General features: G+C 44.8%; 1 protein-coding gene across 1 annotated transcript in view; it reads right to left on the bottom strand.

Annotated features, from left to right (window-relative positions):
* srgap2 (SLIT-ROBO Rho GTPase activating protein 2) overlaps positions 1-20000 on the bottom strand; it is a gene marked incomplete at its 5' end in the record, with an annotated part of 224006 nt that overhangs the window by 92941 nt on the left and 111065 nt on the right. Inside the window, 1 exon segment of the mRNA XM_084315613.1 lies at positions 12282-12474. Coding sequence (XP_084171739.1) covers positions 12282-12474 — 193 coding nt within the window.

Below are 20000 nucleotides of genomic sequence, written 5' to 3'. Positions count from 1 at the left end.
TCTCTCTCTCTCTCTCTCTCTACAGCAGGAATAAAGGGGAGGTGAACGCTCTCTCTCTCTCTCTCTCTACAGCAGGAATAAAGGGGAGGTGAACTCTCTCTCTCTTTACAGCAGGAATAAAGGGGGAGGTGAACTCTCTCTCTCTCTACAGCAGGAATAAAGGGGGAGGTGAACGCTCTCTCTCTCTCTCTACAGCAGGAATAAAGGGGGAGGTGAACGCTCTCTCTCTCTCTCTACAGCAGGAATAAAGGGGGAGGTGAACGCTCTCTCTCTCTCTCTACAGCAGGAATAAAGGGGGAGGTGAACGCTCTCTCTCTCTCTCTACAGCAGGAATAAAGGGGAGGTGAACGCTCTCTCAATTCAATTCAATTCAATTCAATTCAAATGGCTTTATTGGCATGACGCAACTTGTACATGTTGCCAAAGCAAATGATTAATAGCATAAGCATGGATTACAAAACACATATTAATGTCATAGTACATACAAAAAATTATCATCATAAAATAGAACATAAAATATTACGGCATAAACATGTCAGGTGACTGTCACTCACTGTCCCTCAGTCTATGGCAGGCAGCAACATAGGCTGCTGCTAGCTCACAGCTTGTTGAGTCCTCCCCTAGTAGGACTGGTAGTTTTCCTGTATCTGGTAGTGCAAGAAAACCTTTTGTTATTACCGTAATTCCTCTAATAGTAACCGGGTCTCAAATACAAGCCGGGTCTCTATTAATGGCCGGGTGCGCTCTTGAGCTAAGCAATTATAAGCCGGCCTCCTAATACAAGCCGGGTTACTAATATACTGAGCTGCATACTGAGCTAGTTACTTGATTTCACTTTGAAAACGTTGAAATGACCAGTGACCACCTGTAATTGCACTGTTTACTATTTCATACAGTACTTGGTTTCAATAAATGAACCCAGTACATTTTACTGGGTTCAAACTGACACAAAATGTTGATTTATTCATTATGATCCGTTTGAAAATTTGAAATATAGGCCTCCCTCTTATACAGGCCTCCTCCTAATACAAGCCTGGTACCCGCTACAGTTGAAACAAATACAAGCCGGGGTTACTATTAGAGGAATTACGGTAGTTCAATTTTTTTTAAATGTGTTTCTCTAACATATTTGTATTTTTCACATTTGGTGAGGAAGTGCAACTCAGTTTCAGGCTCACTGAAGATGCAATGACAGCACAGCCTTTGCTCTGCAGGAAGCCAGGTTTTCCTGTGCCTTCCCTTTTCAACAGCGAGGCTGTGCTCACTCAGTCTGTATTTTGTCAAGGTTCTTTTTAGTTGTTGATCAGTCACCATGCTCAAATAATCTGCTATGGTGTACTGTCGATTTAGAGCCAGATAGCACTGCATTTTGCTCTGTGCTTTTGTTTGTGTTTTCCAATAGGTGATGCAGTTTTGTTTTAGCTGTGTAGTCATTTGATTTATTCTGATTGGTGATGTGTTCTGTTCCTGGGGTGTGTTAAGAGAGCAGGTTTGTGGACTCAGCCTCAGGGCCAGCTGGGTAAGGGGGTTCCTGCTGCTCCTCAGTTCTTGGCACTGCAGGGCTTGATAGTGGTACGAGAGGGGGTCACTTTGTTTTAGGTCTGTCCAAAATTTTATTGCTCTTTTTTGTATTTTTAGTATTAGTGGGTAACGGCCTAATTCTGCCCTGCATGCATTGTTTGTAGTTTTCCTCTGGACATGTAGGAGAATCTTACAGAACTCTGCATGCAGGGTATCAGTGGGGTGTTTGTCCCATTGGGTAAAGTCTTGTTTTGTAAGTGGACCCCACACCTCACTGCCATAGAGTGCAATTGGTTCAATAACACATTCAATTAATTTTAACCAGATTCGAATTGGTATTTCGAGTTTGTATATTTGTTTTTATGGCATAGAAAGCCCGGCGTGCTTTCCCTCTCAGCTCATTGACTGCTTCCTTAAAATGTCCAGTTGAACTTAGTTTTAGGCCTAAATAGGTGTAATGTGTGCAGTACTCTACATGTTTTGTACCAATTGAGAACTTTGGTAGGACGTCCTGAGATCTGGATCTTTTTTGGAATATCATTATTTTGGTCTTTTTGGGGTTTACTGCCAGGGCCCAGGTCTGACAGTAATGCTCTAGCACAGGGGTGGCCAACCAGTCAGAGACTAAGAGCCACAAAAATTACTGTGGTACCACAAAGAGCCACACCATATACCAGCGTTTCTCAACTTTTTTTTTCAGTCACGGCACCCTTCATGTGTTTATAGGTCTCACCCTCTGGCCTCAGAAGGATCCGCCCCTTCCTGACAAAAGAAGCCACCCAACTCCTCATCCAATCAACAGTCATCTCCCGCCTCGACTACTGCAACGCACTGCTCGCTGGCCTCCCGGCCACTGCCACTAAGCCTCTTCAACTCATTCAGAACGCAGCGGCCCGCCTGATCTCAAACCTACCGAAGTCGGCCCATGTCACCCCACTTCTTAGGGACCTGCACTGGCTCCCCATTGCTGCACGAATCCGCTTCAAGGCCCTCGACCTAGCATACCGTGCGGCAAAGGGAACCGCTCCTGCCTACCTCCGGTCAATGGTCTCTAACTACACACCCTCAAGACCCCTACGTAGAGCCATATGAAATCCGTTTTATTTTTTTCCAAATTCCATTTTATTTTTTTCCAAATTCCGTTTTTTCCGTTTTAATATTTCAGAATTCTGTATTTTGCTTTGTACGCTCATTTTACCATCAGAAATAGTGTCTAATAAGTGGGAATGAAAAAATTTCCACAATTTAATAAGATATAACAGTCCATTTAATAGGGCTGTCTTAAATACTTCGAAGCTTCGTTTGATGGTCATGGGATTCGAATATGAAAATAAAATTTGATTAAACATTTTTTAAATATAAATGATATATATTTGTTTTATTTTGCAAAATCAACTCTGCCTCTCTTTGTTAACTACAACAAGCAATGCTGTTTGTTATTTAAGATGGTCGGACTCTGCACTGACAGATTTGTGTTCATTGTGCTGCTTTTATAAAGCCTCAAATGATGGCTTACAATATTTCATGAAAGCAAAGTGTTTTGTTTGTCTAAGATTTAAACTTTACAGCACTGACAAAGTTGAACAAAGTGCTGTACAAGTCCCAAAACATAAAAAAAAAATTATAAATATAAATTTTTTTTAAGTTGATTCCATTTTTATTGCTCAATTCCGCAATTCCGTCCGCGATTCCGTGAACGCGGATTTCATATGGCTCTACCCCTACGCTCTGCATCTTCTGGCCGCCTCAGACCTACTCCTATCCAAGCTCCGGGAGGGTCATCAAAGAGAAGTCGCCTATTCTCAGTCCTTGCCCCACAATGGTGGAATGAACTACCCACCCCAGTTAGGACAGCCGAAACACGTCCAATCTTTCGCCGTCGACTAAAGACGCACTTCTTCAACCATTATCTGAATTTATATATATAAAAAAAAAAAAAAAACTAACCCTAACTAACTGTACTGTCATGCACTTGTCCTAATAAACTAACCTACACTGTAGCACTCAACACTTTGATGAACATTGTTGCTCAGCTGATAGAGTTGTGCCCTTCCTGATGGCTTGTCGTACAGAACATGTAAGTCGCTTTGGATAAAAGCGTCAGCTAAATGACTAAATGTAAATGTAAATGAAGTTGCTAATGTCTTTTTTATTTGGGCCTCACAGGGTTAAAAGTACCCTGTGAGACCCACGGTTGCAAAATTACAAAATCACTTTTAGCCATTTAAAAAAGAATGTTTATAGGGCGGTCAGGTGGCGTAGTGGAGATTGCGCTCGTCACCAACGCAGGAGATGCTGGGTTCGAGCCCAGCTCTCGGCGTTGCTACCAGCTTGGCTGGTCGTTCATACTAATACAATTGGCAGTATTAGGGGGTGGGAAGCTGGTGGGTGGGAATCTGGCGTTGTGGACAGCGACGCCTACAGGTCAGGTCTCGGCGCTTACTCAGCGGGGGCAGGACTTGGTGGAGATAGCGTGCCCTCCCACGCGTTACACTTCACCAATGAGAGTCCTCGCTGCCAAGTGAAAAGACGTCACTGGCAGTCGCCACACGTATCGGAGGAAGCGCGCGGTCGGCTTCGGGATGCCCTTGTACCGACTCGTAGGAGAACATGCATACAGCAGCCAGGTAGGGGAGGGGGGGAATTGGCACGGCGACTAAATTGGGACGGGGAGAAAAACAGAAAATTGGAGAAAGAGAAATAAAAAAATTAAAATTTTAAAAAAGAATGTTTATTTTTAAAATGTTAAGCACATGTAGGCCTATAGTCAATTGGTCCTGTTGTTCAGCCTCACAATGCTATTTGATAGTAAATGTGTTTATATGTCCCACCCTCTGGCCTCTGAAGTTGCTAATGTCTTTTTAATTTGGGCCTCACAGGGTTAACCTCTTAAGCCCGAGATATACAGTAAAAGTGTATATTTTCAGCATTACGTTTGTTTACCAATTATTTTAACTGTTATTAGTGAAATATACGATTATAGAAATCTCAGGGCATTGAGTCGGAAACCGGCGCATATTGACAGGAGGAAGTGGCACAGCCAAAAGTGAGTGTAGTCTTTTGAAGGAAGAGACTCAGGGCTTTCGAATTTCGAAAAACTACCCTACCCAGCTCACACCAGCCCCTGTCAATCATCTGACTTCTGGATTAACTTTTTTTATTTCTTATTTTTTGGGATTATCTCCCACAAACCTGAATGTTATTGCCATAAAACAGAACGCAGTTAGTTTCTCTACCTTTCTGTGAACGTCTTGCAAAAAACGGTATTGCAATACGATGAAAAATGGTGGAGAAATTTACATTATAAAAAAGATGGCAGAATTCAGTACTGTATCTACAAAACCTTCCGTTTAATAATCTTCCCTTTATTCATTTGCTTAGATTTTTCAGGTCTGGTCAATTTTAGCATGGTGTTATTCACAGTCAAAGATAAAAAAAAATTAAATAGAGTTGATATTCTCCTTTGGTTCATTACAATTTACTCAAGCCTAGTAACAGACACACTATTTCTGACACTGATCTATTATGTCCCTAGATTCAGATCCCAAGAACATGCCAATGGACCATTTAAATTTTTTTTGTAAATGTTTATTCGGTGTCCTTATGGAATGAGTGACAAAAAAAATAAAAAAAAATATTTTATTTTTATTATTATTTATTTTATGGATGGAAGAGCCGCACATTGACGGGCAAAGAGCCGCATGCGGCTCGCGAGCCGCGGGTTGGCCACCCCTGCTCTAGCAGGTCCAGGCTCTGCTGTAGGCCGTCTGCTGTGGGGGACAACACAACCAGGTCATCTGCAAAGAGCAGGCATTTCACTTCCCGATTGTGGAGACTTACACCGGGGGCAGAGGACTTTTCTAGTATATTGGCCAATTCATTAATATAGATATTGAACAGTGCCGGGCTGAGGTTGCAGCCCTGACGAACGCCTCGCCCTTGGGTAAAGAATTCTGTTGTTTTTTTTACCAATTTTTACGCTGCACATATTACCAGAGTACACAGCAGGAATAAAGGGGAGGTGAATGCTCTCTCTCTCTCTCTCTCTACAGCAGGAATAAAGGGGAGGTGAATGCTCTCTCTCTCTCTCTCTCTACAGCAGGAATAAAGGGGAGGTGAATGCTCTCTCTCTCTCTCTACAGTAGGAATAAAGGGGAGGTGAATGCTCTCTCCGTCTCTCTCTACAGCAGGAATAAAGGGGGAGGTGAACGCTCTCTCTCTCTACAGCAGGAATAAAGGGGGAGGTGAACACACTCTCTCTCTCTCTACAGCAGGAATAAAGGGGGAGGTGAACGCTCTCTCTCTCTACAGCAGGAATAAAGGGGGAGGTGAACACACTCTCTCTCTCTCTACAGCAGGAATAAAGAGGGAGGTGAACGCTCTCTCTCTCTCTCTCTCTCTCTACAGCAGGAATAAAGGGGAGGTGAATGCTCTCTCTCTCTCTCTCTCTCTCTCTCTCTCTACAGCAGGAATAAAGAGGGAGGTGAACGCTCTCTCTCTCTCTCTCTCTCTCTACAGCAGGAATAAAGGGGAGGTGAATGCTCTCTCTCTCTCTCTCTCTCTACAGCAGGAATAAAGGGGAGGTGAATGCTCTCTCTCTGTCTCTCTCTACAGCAGGAATAAAGGGGGAGGTGAACGCTCTCTCTCTACAGCAGGAATAAAGGGGGAGGTGAACGCTCTCTCTCTCTCTCTCTCTCTCTACAGCAGGAATAAAGGGGAGGTGAACGCTCTCTCTCTACAGCAGGAATAAAGGGGGAGGTGAACGCTCTCTCTCTCTCTCTCTCTCTCTACAGCAGGAATAAAGGGGAGGTGAACGCTCTCTCTCTCTCTCTCTCTACAGTAGGAATAAAGGGGAGGTGAACGCTCTCTCTCTCTCTCTACAGCAGGAATAAAGGGGGAGGTGAACACTCTCTCTCTCTCTACAGCAGGAATAAAGGGGGAGGTGAACGCTCTCTCTCTCTCTCTCTCTCTCTACAGCAGGAATAAAGGGAGAGGTGAACGCTCTCTCTCTCTCTCTCTACAGCAGGAATAAAGGGGGAGGTGAACTCTCTCTCTCTCTACAGCAGGAATAAAGGGGGAGGTGAACGCTCTCTCTCTCTCTCTCTCTACAGCAGGAATAAAGGGGGAGGTGAACGCTCTCTCTCTCTCTCTCTCTACAGCAGGAATAAAGGGGGAGGTGAACGCTCTCTCTCTCTCTCTCTCTCTCTCTCTCTCTCTCTCTCTCTCTCTCTCTACAGCAGGAATAAAGGGGAGGTGAACGCTCTCTCTCTCTCTCTCTCTCTCTCTCTCTCTACAGCAGGAATAAAGGGGGAGGTGAACGCTCTCTCTCTCTCTCTCTCTCTCTCTCTCTCTACAGCAGGAATAAAGGGGAGGTGAACGCTCTCTCTCTCTCTCTCTCTCTCTCTCTCTCTCTACAGCAGGAATAAAGGGGGAGGTGAACGCTCTCTCTCTCTCTCTCTCTCTCTCTCTCTCTACAGCAGGAATAAAGGGGAGGTGAACACTCTCTCTCTCTCTCTCTCTCTACAGCAGGAATAAAGGGGAGGTGAACTCTCTCTCTCTCTCTCTCTCTCTCTCTACAGCAGGAATAAAGGGGGAGGTGAACGCTCTCTCTCTCTCTACAGCAGGAATAAAGGGGAGGTGAACTCTCTCTCTCTCTCTCTCTCTCTCTACAGCAGGAATAAAGGGGAGGTGAACTCTCTCTCTCTCTCTCTACAGCAGGAATAAAGGGGAGGTGAACGCTCTCTCTCTCTCTATAGCAGGAATAAAGGGGAGGTGAACGCTCGCTCTCTCTCTCTCTCTCTACAGCAGGAATAAAGGGGAGGTGAATGCTCGCTCTCTCTCTCTCTCTGTCTCTCTCTCTATCTCTCTCTCCCTCTGGAGGTGAACTCTCACTCTCTCGTAAAACTAGAATCTCCCTTCTGGGATGCGGCTTGTGGGGCGGAACTGACCACTGTTAGACAGCATCCCAGGAGAGAGGAGTGCCCGAGCACACACACACACTGCTAAATATGTTGGGCAAGGTTACATACACAGTACGATACCACAGAATATTCAGAGCACAAAATCACCACCTGGCATCTCTGGCACTGCAATTTAAACACACGCACGTACACACACACACACACACACACACACACACACACGTACACACACACACACACACACACACACACACACACACACACACGATATTCCAATAAACCTGAGCATCATGGTGGTCTTAATGAAAATAATTGGGTTGGTTCAAGCTGTCATTCAGTTTACTGAGGACATAGAGATGACAGACAGACAGGTAGGCTATATAGTGAATGTCTTTCTCTCTCTCTCTCTCTCTCTCTCTCTCTCTCTCTCTCTCTCTCTCTCTCGCTTTCATTCTCTCCTCTGTCTCTCTCCCTCTCTCAATCTCTCCTGTCTCTCCCTCTCTCAATCTCTCCTCTGTCTCTCCCTCTCTCAATCTCTCCCATATCTCTCTCTCATTGTCTCTCATTATCCCTTCTGTCCCTCTTTCTCTTGTTCTCTCCTCTGTCTCTCTCTCTGTCTATCTCTCTCGCTCTCTCTGTCTCTCTCTCTCAACCTCTCCTCTCTCTCAACCTATCTCTCCTCTGTCTCTCTCAACCTATCTCTCATCTGTCTCTCTCTCTATCTCTGTTTCACTGTGAGTGTATCTCTGCTTGTCTCTTTCTAGGGAGATATCATCTCAGAACCTCCATGAGCAGCTTATGCAACAGGAGGGAGATTGTGTGTGTGTGTGTGTGTGTGTGTGTGTGTGTGTGTATAAATGTGTGTGTGTGTGTGTGTGTGTGTGTACAGTTTTCATTCAACTGTGGTAGGCTGCCGCCACCACCACTAGACTAAATATCAAATAGACTAAATTCCTCAGATTCTTTGCCCAACCTTTAGCAGAACACGTGGTATTGACCATAAAGGTAGCCAGACCGTCACTCATTACATGTCCTACATGAACCTAGGAAATATCTTAATCCTGCATATGTACTGTATAAGTTCATTGGTGGATGCAAATAAAGGATTTAAACGTGTGTGTGTGTGTGTGTGTGTGTTCTTGTTTCCCCAGTTGTGGGGACTAAATTTTTTTTTTTTTTTGTAACTTACATTTTTATTAACAGTTTTAGACAAACAGCACTTACAAAAACAAAAAAAACAGAAACTAACATCACAATAAAAACAAAAGAAAAAACAGTGCACATAAATATTTACATGGGTATCATGGTTAGTTGTCTGGTTCCCCTACAGTTGTTTTCCAGGTACTTAATACAAAGGCTGATTGTGTATCTCCCTTAAACAGGCATAAACAAGTAATTCCTACTCAAAGATGATAAATACTGACTAAGGCATGTATGTGTGATCTGGGTCCAGAGACCCTCCTTGAGCTTCTTTCTTCCCTTATCCTTCGTCCTTTTTTTTTTTTATTTTTATTTTTTTTGTGTTTATTAACTTTCACTTTGCCTTTTGTTTCACCCATACACAAACCACATCATCCCTGAATATTCATATCACACCGTTAAACAGACATAAATAATAGAGTATAAAAACATAAAGCAATTGTAATACCCCCAAAAAGATAGAAAATACTAACTAAAGCACAGGTGTGTGACATGGGTTCAGAGACCCTCCTTGAACTTCTTTCCTCCTTTACCCTTCGCCCTCTTGTGTTGCATTTGTTTCTTCCTCTGTGATGTCGTTCTCGTTCCCTTTATAATTTTCCCACTTTCCCCATCTTTCCCCAAATTTCTCTTCCTGTAACCTCAGCATGTGTGTTATCCTTTCCATATCCTGTATTTCTTCCACTATTCCTACCCATTGTACTATTGTCGGTGGGTCTTCCTTGTACCACAGTCTCGTTATTGCTTTTCTGGCCGCTATCAACATTATCTTTATTAAATATTTGTCCCCCCCTTGTATTCCCTCGTGTGTCAGGTCCCCTAAGTAAAGCACCAGTCCTGTTTGTGGTAGCCCGTATCCTAATATTCTGATCATTGCTTCCCCTATCTCCTCCCAATACCCCTTCAGCTTCTGACATCCCCAGAATATGTGCGTGTGATTTGCCCCCTCCTTCCCACACATCCTCCAGAATGTTCTTTGTGTTGGTGCATATTTTCCCTTCAGCTCTGGGGTTATAAAGAATCTGATTATGTTTTTCCATCCAAATTCTTTCCATATTCTCGATCCTGTTGTTGAATGTTGTACCTCGCATATGTTCCCCCATTCCTTCCCTGTTATTCCTATCTCTAGTTCTCTCTCCCATTTCTCCCTTATATAATCGGTCGTGTGTCCCTTGCTGTTCATTATAGCCCTGTATATTGCTGATATTACTCTTCCTTGCCCCCCTTCGTATGCCCATACTATCATCTTGATTATTCCATTCTGTTCTTCATCTTTGGCCCCCCTTATTTCTTTGTTGTAGTAGTCTCTAACCTGTAGATATCTGAAGTGGTCCCTGTTTTCTAGTCCAAATTTCTCCTTAAATTTTTGTAGTGTCTGCATTTCCCCCTTCTCTATCATTTTGCATATCGCTGTTGCCCCCCCCCCCCCTCTCCCACCTTCTGAATCCATGGTCTAACCTCCCTGGTTTGAATCTCTTGTCATGTGCTACCCATCTCAGAACCCCTGACTGCTTCTCCAATTTGTGTGTTTTTACTACTCTGTTCCATATGGTCAAGGTGCATTTGGTAATTGGATCTAATAGTCCCTCTTTTTCTTTAAATAGTTCCCTATCTCCCACCAGAGCTTGTACCTTGTATCCCTCCCATTCTTTTTCAATGTCTTTCCATCTTGCCTCATATCTGTCGTTACACCAGCACGTCACTGCTCTCAGTTGTGCTGCATAGTAATAATCTTGTAGGCTGGGTACTGCCATCCCTCCCTCTTCCTTTGGTAGTTGTAGTGTTTTATATCTGACCTGTGGTCTTCTCCCCGCCCATATGAACCTCGATATCAGTCTGTCCCACTCCCTGAATTGATTCTGTGGTATTTGTATCGGTAATGACTGGAATAGGTACAGTAACCTTGATAGTATGTTCATTTTAATGACCTCTATTCTTGAATTGAAGTCCAAGGGCATTACTGTCCATCTCTCTAAGTCTCTCTTGATGTTCTGATTTATCTGTGTATAATTCGCCTCAAACAGTTTCTCCACCCCTATCGTGATGTTCACCCCTAAGTATTTAATCTTGTCCATGTCCCATCTTATCCCGTACTGTTCTCTAATTTCCGTCGTTGGGGTATAGTTCCATGCTAAGGTCTGTGTCTTTGTCACGTTTAATTTGTATCCTGAGTAGTGGCCATATTCCTTCAGTAGATCCATCAGTGCCGGGAAGCTCTTGTCTGGTTGCCTCATGTATACTATCACGTCGTCTGCAAATAGGCCTAGTTTATATTCCGTTCCCTTTATCCTTACTCCCTTGATGTCCTCGGTCTGTCTGATCAGTTGTGCCAGTGGTTCTATGAAAACGGCGAAGAGCGTCGGTGAGAGACAACATCCCTGTCTGGTAGCCCTCTCTAATCTGATTCTATCCGTCAAGCTGCCATTCACCTTAACCCTCGCTGTCGGTTCTTGATATAGCGCCTTGATCATCTTCATCGCCCTCCCGTTCAGTCCGAACCTCATCAATGTTTTATATAAAAATGTCCAGCTCACACTGTCGAATGCTTTTTCTGCATCTAGGCTAATCAGTACCGTTGTCCTGTGTCTGTCTCCCTTTAATAAATCCAGTTTGATCTTCATCTATAATGTCTGGCATAAACGTCTCAAATCTTTTTGATATTATCGATGTATACATCTTGTAATCCACGTTAAGTATGGACACAGGTCTGAAACTACTACATAATTCCCTATCCTTCCCTTCCTTCGGTATCGTGGTGATTATGGCTTCCTTCCACAAGGGGGGCATTTTTCCCTCTTCCATCGTGTGTCTGAACGCCGCCCCTAACATGGGTGTGGGACTAAATGTTTCAAGTGATGAAAACAAGATTTATGTTTGTCATTGTGGGAACATCGGTAACCAATGAGTCACTATGAGGGAGATATTTTAAGGTTAGGGTTAAGGTTACAGATATGGTAAGGTTAAGGTTAAGGGTTACCATTGGGCATTAAAGTTAGGGTAAGGAGTTAGGGAATTAATGTAATTATATGAAATGTACACATGAAAAACATGGTGTCTAGGTGTGTGTGTGTGTGTGTGTGTGTGTGTGTGTGTGTGTGTGTGTTAGGGCTGGGCGATTAATCGATTTGATCGATTAATTCGAATGAACAATTTAGGACGGTTTTGAAATATTTTAATCGATTTTCCAAAAAAAAGAGACACCTTTTATTTTACAAACAGTGATGTTTGGTGAAAGTTAGATTTGCACTTTATTAATCCCAATAGGGAAATTCATTCTTGTTTGATGATCAAGAGGCACCTTTTATTTGTTTTAAGTGAAGTTTGGTGAAAAAGCAAGTTATTGCACTATTAACCCCAATAGGGACATTCATCTTTGTTTGATCAAGAGTAACCTTTTATAATTATATATATATATAATTTTTATGTTTTTTTAAGTAAGATTGGTGAAAGTCAGGTTTGCACTTCAATCCCAATTTTTGTGTTGAATAAAAACAAAGGTTATTTGAATGACTTCCTTGGCGTTTCTAGTTTCCAAGAGAATTTTTTCTTTTATTAAAATCGTAAATCGGATAAAAAAAATTATCTGATATTTTATTTGTAGGCCATATCGCCCAGCCCTAGTGTGTGTGTGTCTCGTACTTCAGCAGGTGGTCCTTGGTGCTGCGGGTCTTGGTCAGGAAGCGCTCCGCCAGCTTCTCCAGGTTGCGGCTGTAGTCCATCTCGATCTCCGCCTTCTTCCTGAAGAAGTCCTGCAGATCCTGGAGCAGCTGAACCCTCAGCTCACACTGCTGGTCCAGACACTTCAGCTGCTCCACCAGCTGGGCTCTGATCTCTGATCAGGGGGGGGGGGGAGGAGAGAGAGAGAGGGGGGGGGGAGAGAGAGATAAAGGGAGAGACAAGAGAAAAAGAGAGATGATTAGAATTTTCATGACCACTTTATTCAATCAATCTGCGTGACAAACCTGTTCCACCAGGACATGGTTATGTAAACAGACCGTCAGAGCGGCTGGATGAAGAAGACGAGGCTCAGACGGGACGTCATATAGCAGTCGCTGTTTACAACCAACTCACCCAGCCAGCAGTGAACCGGAGATCATTCAGGTGGATCTCTCGTTGTTTTCCTCCGCCGCCCCCCGTCTCTCTCGCAACACAGTCCCGTTTACATCAACATCACGGTCACTTGGTGAAATTGGACCGTTTTCATATGTGCTTTTTATTCAATTCAGCATGAAAAACAATTTAGATCAAGGCGATCAAACACCAGGGAACCTTGTCAACAAGCTCGGATCCACAGAGGAATTCACGCGCAGCTTGGAAACATTAAATCGCCGCTTCTCAACACAGGGCTCAGGGGGTTTAATGTCTACTATTTAATTTACTAGAAAGTACCCCAAAGAGGGACTATTCTGATCAAAGAGGGACTATTGAGGTTTGAGCGTGCTAAGTTGCCGTAGTTGATGATGTCACACCAGGATGTCATTGTCAACACACAGAGTTGGAAAAGAGAGCAGCCCGATGGATAAAGCGATATAAAGAAACGAATAGCCAATAAATGTGAAGTTATCTTTGAACCTCTGTTGTCAAGCCTCGTCAATATAATCCCCCCCCCCCCCCCCCCCCCCCTTCCTCACTAATGGAACTGGTGCCGCGGAGTCACGTTAGAACGTTAGCTTAGCGGCTAACGTTAGCCCGTTGCTGTGCTAAAGCAAGTCTCCTCTCAGCCTCCTTTGCCAAATTGAAATGCCCAAACTATATGGCAAGATCCGTGAGCAAGTGGAGAAAAACTCAGTACAATTAAACACTATGCAACGACCACTGCAAATGTCGAGTGAATCGTCAAGTAACATTAACGTCATTGCTACTGCTGTGACTAGCTGCTCTAGTCTACCGGTCACAAGGTATGAAGGTATAGTCAAAATCCATACCGTAGCGCAAAATTCATACCGTTTATTAGGCTTGGGCGGTATAATTATTTTCATACCGTCATACCTTGCTGACATAATACCCCGGTATACGGTATATGACGGTATGACTTTCATTTTCATTATCACCTCATTATCACCATACATAACGCTTATATATTGAAACACGTTGACATTAGGGCCGTTCTTTCAACCTAAAAGTGCACTTTCTTCAACCTCGCACCTAAATTCCTTAGCAACCCGGCCGTGTTACCAAGTAAACAAATCACAGTTAGCCAGCCAGGTACTGATGTTAGCTCTCAGAACGATTAGCCACGTTAGTTAGCCAGCATCCAGCCAGGCAGAGAGGTTAGCTCTCAGAACGATTAGCCACGTTAGTTAGCCAGCATCCAGCCAGGCAGAGACATTAGCTCTCAGAACGATTAGCCACGTTAGTTAGCCAGCATCCAGCCAGGCAGAGACGTTAGCTCTCAGAACGATTAGCCACGTTAGTTAGCCAGCATCCAGCCAGGCAGAGACGTTAGCTCTCAGAACGATTAGCCACGTTAGTTAGCCAGCATCCAGCCATGCAGAGAGGTTAGCTCTCAGAACGATTAGCCACGTTAGTTAGCCAGCATCCAGCCAGGCAGAGACGTTAGCTCTCAGAACGATTAGCCACGTTAGTTAGCCAGCATCCAGCCATGCAGAGACTTTAGCTCTCAGAACGATTAGCCACGTTAGTTAGCCAGCATCCATCCAGGCAGAGACGTTAGCTCTCAGAACGATTAGCCACGTTAGTTAGCCAGCATCCAGCCATGCAGAGACGTTAGCTCTCAGAACGATTAGCCACATTAGTTAGCCAGCATCCAGCCAGGCAGAGACGTTAGCTCTCAGAACGATTAGCCACGTTAGTTAGCCAGCATCCAGCCATGCAGAGACGTTAGCTCTCAGAACGATTAGCCACGTTAGTTAGCCAGCATCCAGCCATGCAGAGACGTTAGCTCTCAGAACGATTAGCCACGTTAGTTAGCCAGCATCCAGCCAGGCAGAGACGTTAGCTCTCAGAACGATTAGCCACGTTAGTTAGCCAGCATCCAGCCATGCAGAGAGGTTAGCTCTCAGAATGATTAGCCACGTTAGTTAGCCAGCATCCAGCCAGGCAGAGACGTTAGCTCTCAGAACGATTAGCCACGTTAGTTAGCCAGCATCCAGCCATGCAGACTTTAGCTCTCAGAACGATTAGCCACGTTAGTTAGCCAGCATCCATCCAGGCAGAGACGTTAGCTCTCAGAACGATTAGCCACGTTAGTTAGCCAGCATCCAGCCATGCAGAGACGTTAGCTCTCAGAACGATTAGCCACATTAGTTAGCCAGCATCCAGCCAGGCAGAGACGTTAGCTCTCAGAACGATTAGCCACGTTAGTTAGCCAGCATCCAGCCATGCAGAGACGTTAGCTCTCAGAATGATTAGCCACGTTAGTTAGCCAGCATCCAGCCAGGCAGAGACGTTAGCTCTCAGAACGATTAGCCACGTTAGTTAGCCAGCATCCAGCCATGCAGAGACGTTAGCTCTCAGAACGATTAGCCACGTTAGTTAGCCAGCATCCAGCCATGCAGAGACGTTAGCTCTCAGAACGATTAGCCACGTTAGTTAGCCAGCATCCAGCCATGCAGAGACGTTAGCTCTCAGAACGATTAGCCACGTTAGTTAGCCAGCATCCAGCCATGCAGACATTAGCTCTCAGAACGATTAGCCACGTTAGTTAGCCAGCATCCAGCCATGCAGAGACGTTAGCTCTCAGAACGATTAGCACCGTTAGTTAGCCAGCATCCAGCCAGGCAGAGACGTTAGCTCTCAGAACGATTAGCCACGTTAGTTAGCCAGCATCCAGCCATGCAGAGACGTTAGCTCTCAGAACGATTAGCCACGTTAGTTAGCCAGCATCCAGCCATGCAGAGACGTTAGCTCTCAGAACGATTAGCCACGTTAGTTAGCCAGCATCCAGCCATGCAGAGACGTTAGCTCTCAGAACGATTAGCCACGTTAGTTAGCCAGCATCCAGCCATGCAGACGTTAGCTCTCAGAACGATTAGCCACGTTAGTTAGCCAGCATCCAGCCATGCAGAGACGTTAGCTCTCAGAACGATTAGCCACGTTAGTTAGCCAGCATCCAGCCAGGCAGAGACGTTAGCTCTCAGAATGATTAGCCACGTTAGTTAGCCAGCATCCAGCATGCAGAGACGTTAGCTCTCAGAACGATTAGCCACGTTAGTTAGCCAGCATCCAGCCATGCAGACGGTTAGCTCTCAGAACGATTAGCCACGTTAGTTAGCCAGCATCCAGCCATGCAGAGACGTTAGCTCTCAGAACGATTAGCCACGTTAGTTAGACAGCATCCAGCCATGCAGAGATGTTAGCTCTCAGAACGATTAGCCACGTTAGTTACCCAGCATCCAGCCATGCAGAGACGTTAGCTCTCAGAACGATTAGCCACGTTAGTTAGCCAGCATCCAGCCAGGCAGAGACGTTAGCTCTCAGAACGATTAGCCACGTTAGTTAGCCAGCATCCAGTCAGGCATAGACGTTAGCTCTCAGAACGATTAGCCACGTAACCCTCTGCTGGCGCGTGCTGTGCACTACAATCATTGCACTACAATAATACCGTCATACCGCCCAAGCCTACAGTTTATACCGTTGACGTTTATACCGTCCACCCCTAGTTTGGGGGTTCCTAGACACGAAAAAGGCTGAGAACCAGTCACTCAGATCAACCACATCCTCCTCCATAATAATAATAATAATACAAAACAACACGCAATCATCATCCGCACGCTACAGAAGTGACACAGATGCTGCAGTAACCAGTGTGTGTGTGAGAGCTGTGTGTGTGTGTGAGAGCTGTGTGTGTGTGTGTTTGTGTGCACGTGTGCTTGTGTGTGTGTGTGAGAGCTGTGTGTGCGTGTGCATGCGTGTGTGTGCGTGTGCATGTGTGTGTGTGTTTGCTGTGTGTGTGAGAGCTGTGTAATTAACATGCCTGCCCCAGACAATGTGTGACACATTACAGGCTGAAGACGCTGTGTCCAATAACATCCTAGTCTGGCTGGCTGTGTGTCTGAGACCAGACCAGGCCAGGCCAGACCAGATCAGACCAGGTCAGACCAGTCCAGACCAGACCAGTCCAGGCCAGACCAGGCCAGACCAGTCCAGACCAGTCCAGACCAGACCACACGAGACCAGGCCAGACCACACCAGACCAGGCCAGACCAAGCCAGACCACACCAGACCAGGCCAGACCAGACTAGACCTGGTTCTACTGGTAATCCCACCTGGCTGGAGCCTGGATACGGGTTGGCCTGGCGCCTAGTGTTGGCTCTCATCCAAACTCCTCCCTCTGTCCTGCTAAACACTGACTGCTGTGTGTGTGTGTGTACACGTCTGTCTGTGTGCGCCCTGGTGTGGGTACGTGCATATAACAGTATAATGAGTATATGTGTGTGTGTGTGTGTGTGTGTGTGTGTGTGTGTGTGTGTGTGTCCATGCATGTACGTGTTCATCCATCCTCCACCACATATCCAGACATCTCTGGAGACAGTCATTTATCCTGGCTTATCACTTTTCATTTTCTCCCTCTCCCTCTCTCTCTCCATCTCCCCTCTCCCCTCTCTCTATCTTTCTCACCACTCAAGCCTAGCCTCAAATTAATAGAGCACTCAGAGCAGACAGTGTGTAACCACCATCCTCCATCAATGGCTGGAAAAGCCTTCTCTAGAGGCTGCTGCCCTGGACACACATAGTTACACTACACTACACTACACACACACACACACACACACACACACACACACACACACACACACACACACACACACACACACACACACACACACACACACACACACACACACACACACACACACACACACACACACACACACACACACACACACACACACACACACACACACACACACACACACACACACACACACACACACACACACACACACACATTACAAATATAAGTACAATACACATACCATTTAAAACACACACACACTCACATTACAAATATGCATACAATGTACACTACATATAAAAATTACATACATAACATACACACACATTACATTATAAATATACATTTAATACACATACAAATAAATATGTATACACAACACATGGGCCATGATTGGGTATATACTATAGCAATTCGAAACTGGCCCCCTGTAAATGTCCTAACACAACCCCCCTCCAATGTACAGTAAATGACCAAGTATGGTCTTGTCAATATTCCAATGTACAGTTTTTGCTTGTACAGTTGTACAGTGTCCCCCACCCACCCAACCCCCCCCCCCCCCCCCCCCCCCCCACCCACCCAACCACCTCCAATGTACAGTCCCCCCCCCACCCCAACCCCCCACCTACGTCAAATGTATATGCTCTCTTTTCTGGACTCTTTTCGTATCACAAACAGTACTGTATTTGCAAATCTGGTATGTCATAAATGTATAGATGTAGCAGTACTGTCTATCTGTATGTCATGTATGTCATATATGTTATGATGAATTGAAAATGGGGGAACCAGTCTTTCTCTGGTCTGCATCCCCTTAACAATTGTATGTATTGAGCTGTACTGTACCCATTCTGCAATCTGTTAATAAAGTTTTCAATCAATCAATCAATCAATCAATCAATCCAATCAGCGCTGTAAATTAACAGGAAATGACAATGTTATTTGCAGCTTGGTAGGTCATAATGTGTTGTGTTCGCTTAAACCTCGACTAAACCTTCTCAGTTGCTGATTGTTCTGTTAGAATATAGACTCTGTTGTTTGTGCCTATATGGTTTAGCGTATTTTACGTTGCACAGTTTGGAGAGCTAGGAGGCTAGCGTAGGAGGGACTCCGAGTTCAGTGCAAAAGCTAACGGCACGTTAGGCGCATTTAGAGTTATTTTGCTAACGAGGGCTGACATCTTTCAAAACGTTTTCTCCACTAAGTTAGGGCTACATGCGGAAAACGTTATATACAAGGGTCAGAACGTAGGCTCACATTATGCTACCTTTTATGGCTACAACAACACTGTGGTGAAGCCAAGCGAGAAAGAGAGAGAGGACTGACTGTATGACTAGATTCATAACAGGCGTTGTATAATTAAATATAGTTCTGTAATCTGGGACATGTGAGGGCCATTATCATGGCTACGTGTCGTGCACGATCAGTAAACAATAATATCGTCCCTAATCGCCCAATCATAATACACACATGCGCGCGCACACACACAGACACACACACAGACACACACACACACAGACACATGCACACACACACACACAGCCAGGGAGGTGTTGCGGGGCTGGATCAGTGCTGATGACAGCTGAGTCAGAGCTGACAGACTAATGCTATGGTCTCATAGCTGCCTGGTGATGCAGAGTGGATTACAATACACATACATACAGACAGTAGAGAAGAAGCAACACACATACACACAAACACACACATACAATTAAACTAATAAAAAACACTGATACACACAGACAGATAGACAGACACAATAACACAAAGCCACACACACACACACACACACACACACTCTCTTTCTCACACATTGTCAGCCTCTGTCCAGTGTCCAGGCACTGGTTGTCTAGACCAGACTGTGTCAGTGTCCTCTCCTACCTTTACTGCTATCTAGACCAGTGGTTCCCAAACTGTGGTGCGCGCACCCCTTGTGGTGCGTGACATGAAAAGGCTAATGGTGGTAAAAAAAAAAATTTCTTTCTTTTTTTTAACAATAAAATTTCATACAAATCTTAGTCAAACCTTTAGTATTATGGATATTAAACATGCTGGCAGAGTACATGCATCCATGTTGTGGTGAACATTTTAATTAAATAAAGAAAGTCGCCGTGGGAAGAGATCAAATAAAAAATAAAATCTGTGCACGGAGACCAGCAACAATTTTTTCTAACAGAAACCCATTGGGGGGTGCGTCAGCTAGGTCGGGAGGTGACAGGGGGTGCACGGCCAAAAAAGTTTGGGAACCGCTGATCTAGTGTCCTCTCCTACCTTTACTGCTATCTAGACTAAAGCACCATGACCAGACTGTCAGTGTCCTCTCCTACCTTTACTGCTATCTAGACTAAAGCACCATGACCAGACTGTCAGTGTCCTCTCCTACCTTTACTGCTATCTAGACTAAAGCACCATGACCAGGCTGTGTCAGTGTCCTCTCCTACCTGTACTGCTATCTAGACTAAAGCACCATGACCAGACTGTCAGTGTCCTCTCCTACCTGTACTGCTATCTAGACTAAAGCACCATGACCAGACTGTGTCAGTGTCCTCTCCTACCTTTACTGCTATCTAGACTAAAGCACCATGACCAGACTGTGTCAGTGTCCTCTCCTACCTTTACTGCTATCTAGACTAAAGCACCATGACCAGACTGTGTCAGTGTCC

Source organism: Notolepis coatsorum (genome assembly GCF_963971535.1).
Source record: "Notolepis coatsorum genome assembly, chromosome: 6".
Classification (NCBI taxonomy): Eukaryota; Metazoa; Chordata; class Actinopteri; order Aulopiformes; family Paralepididae; genus Notolepis; species Notolepis coatsorum.
The sequence above is the reverse complement of the archived record's forward strand: the minus strand, read 5'-3'. Positions and strand labels throughout refer to the sequence as shown.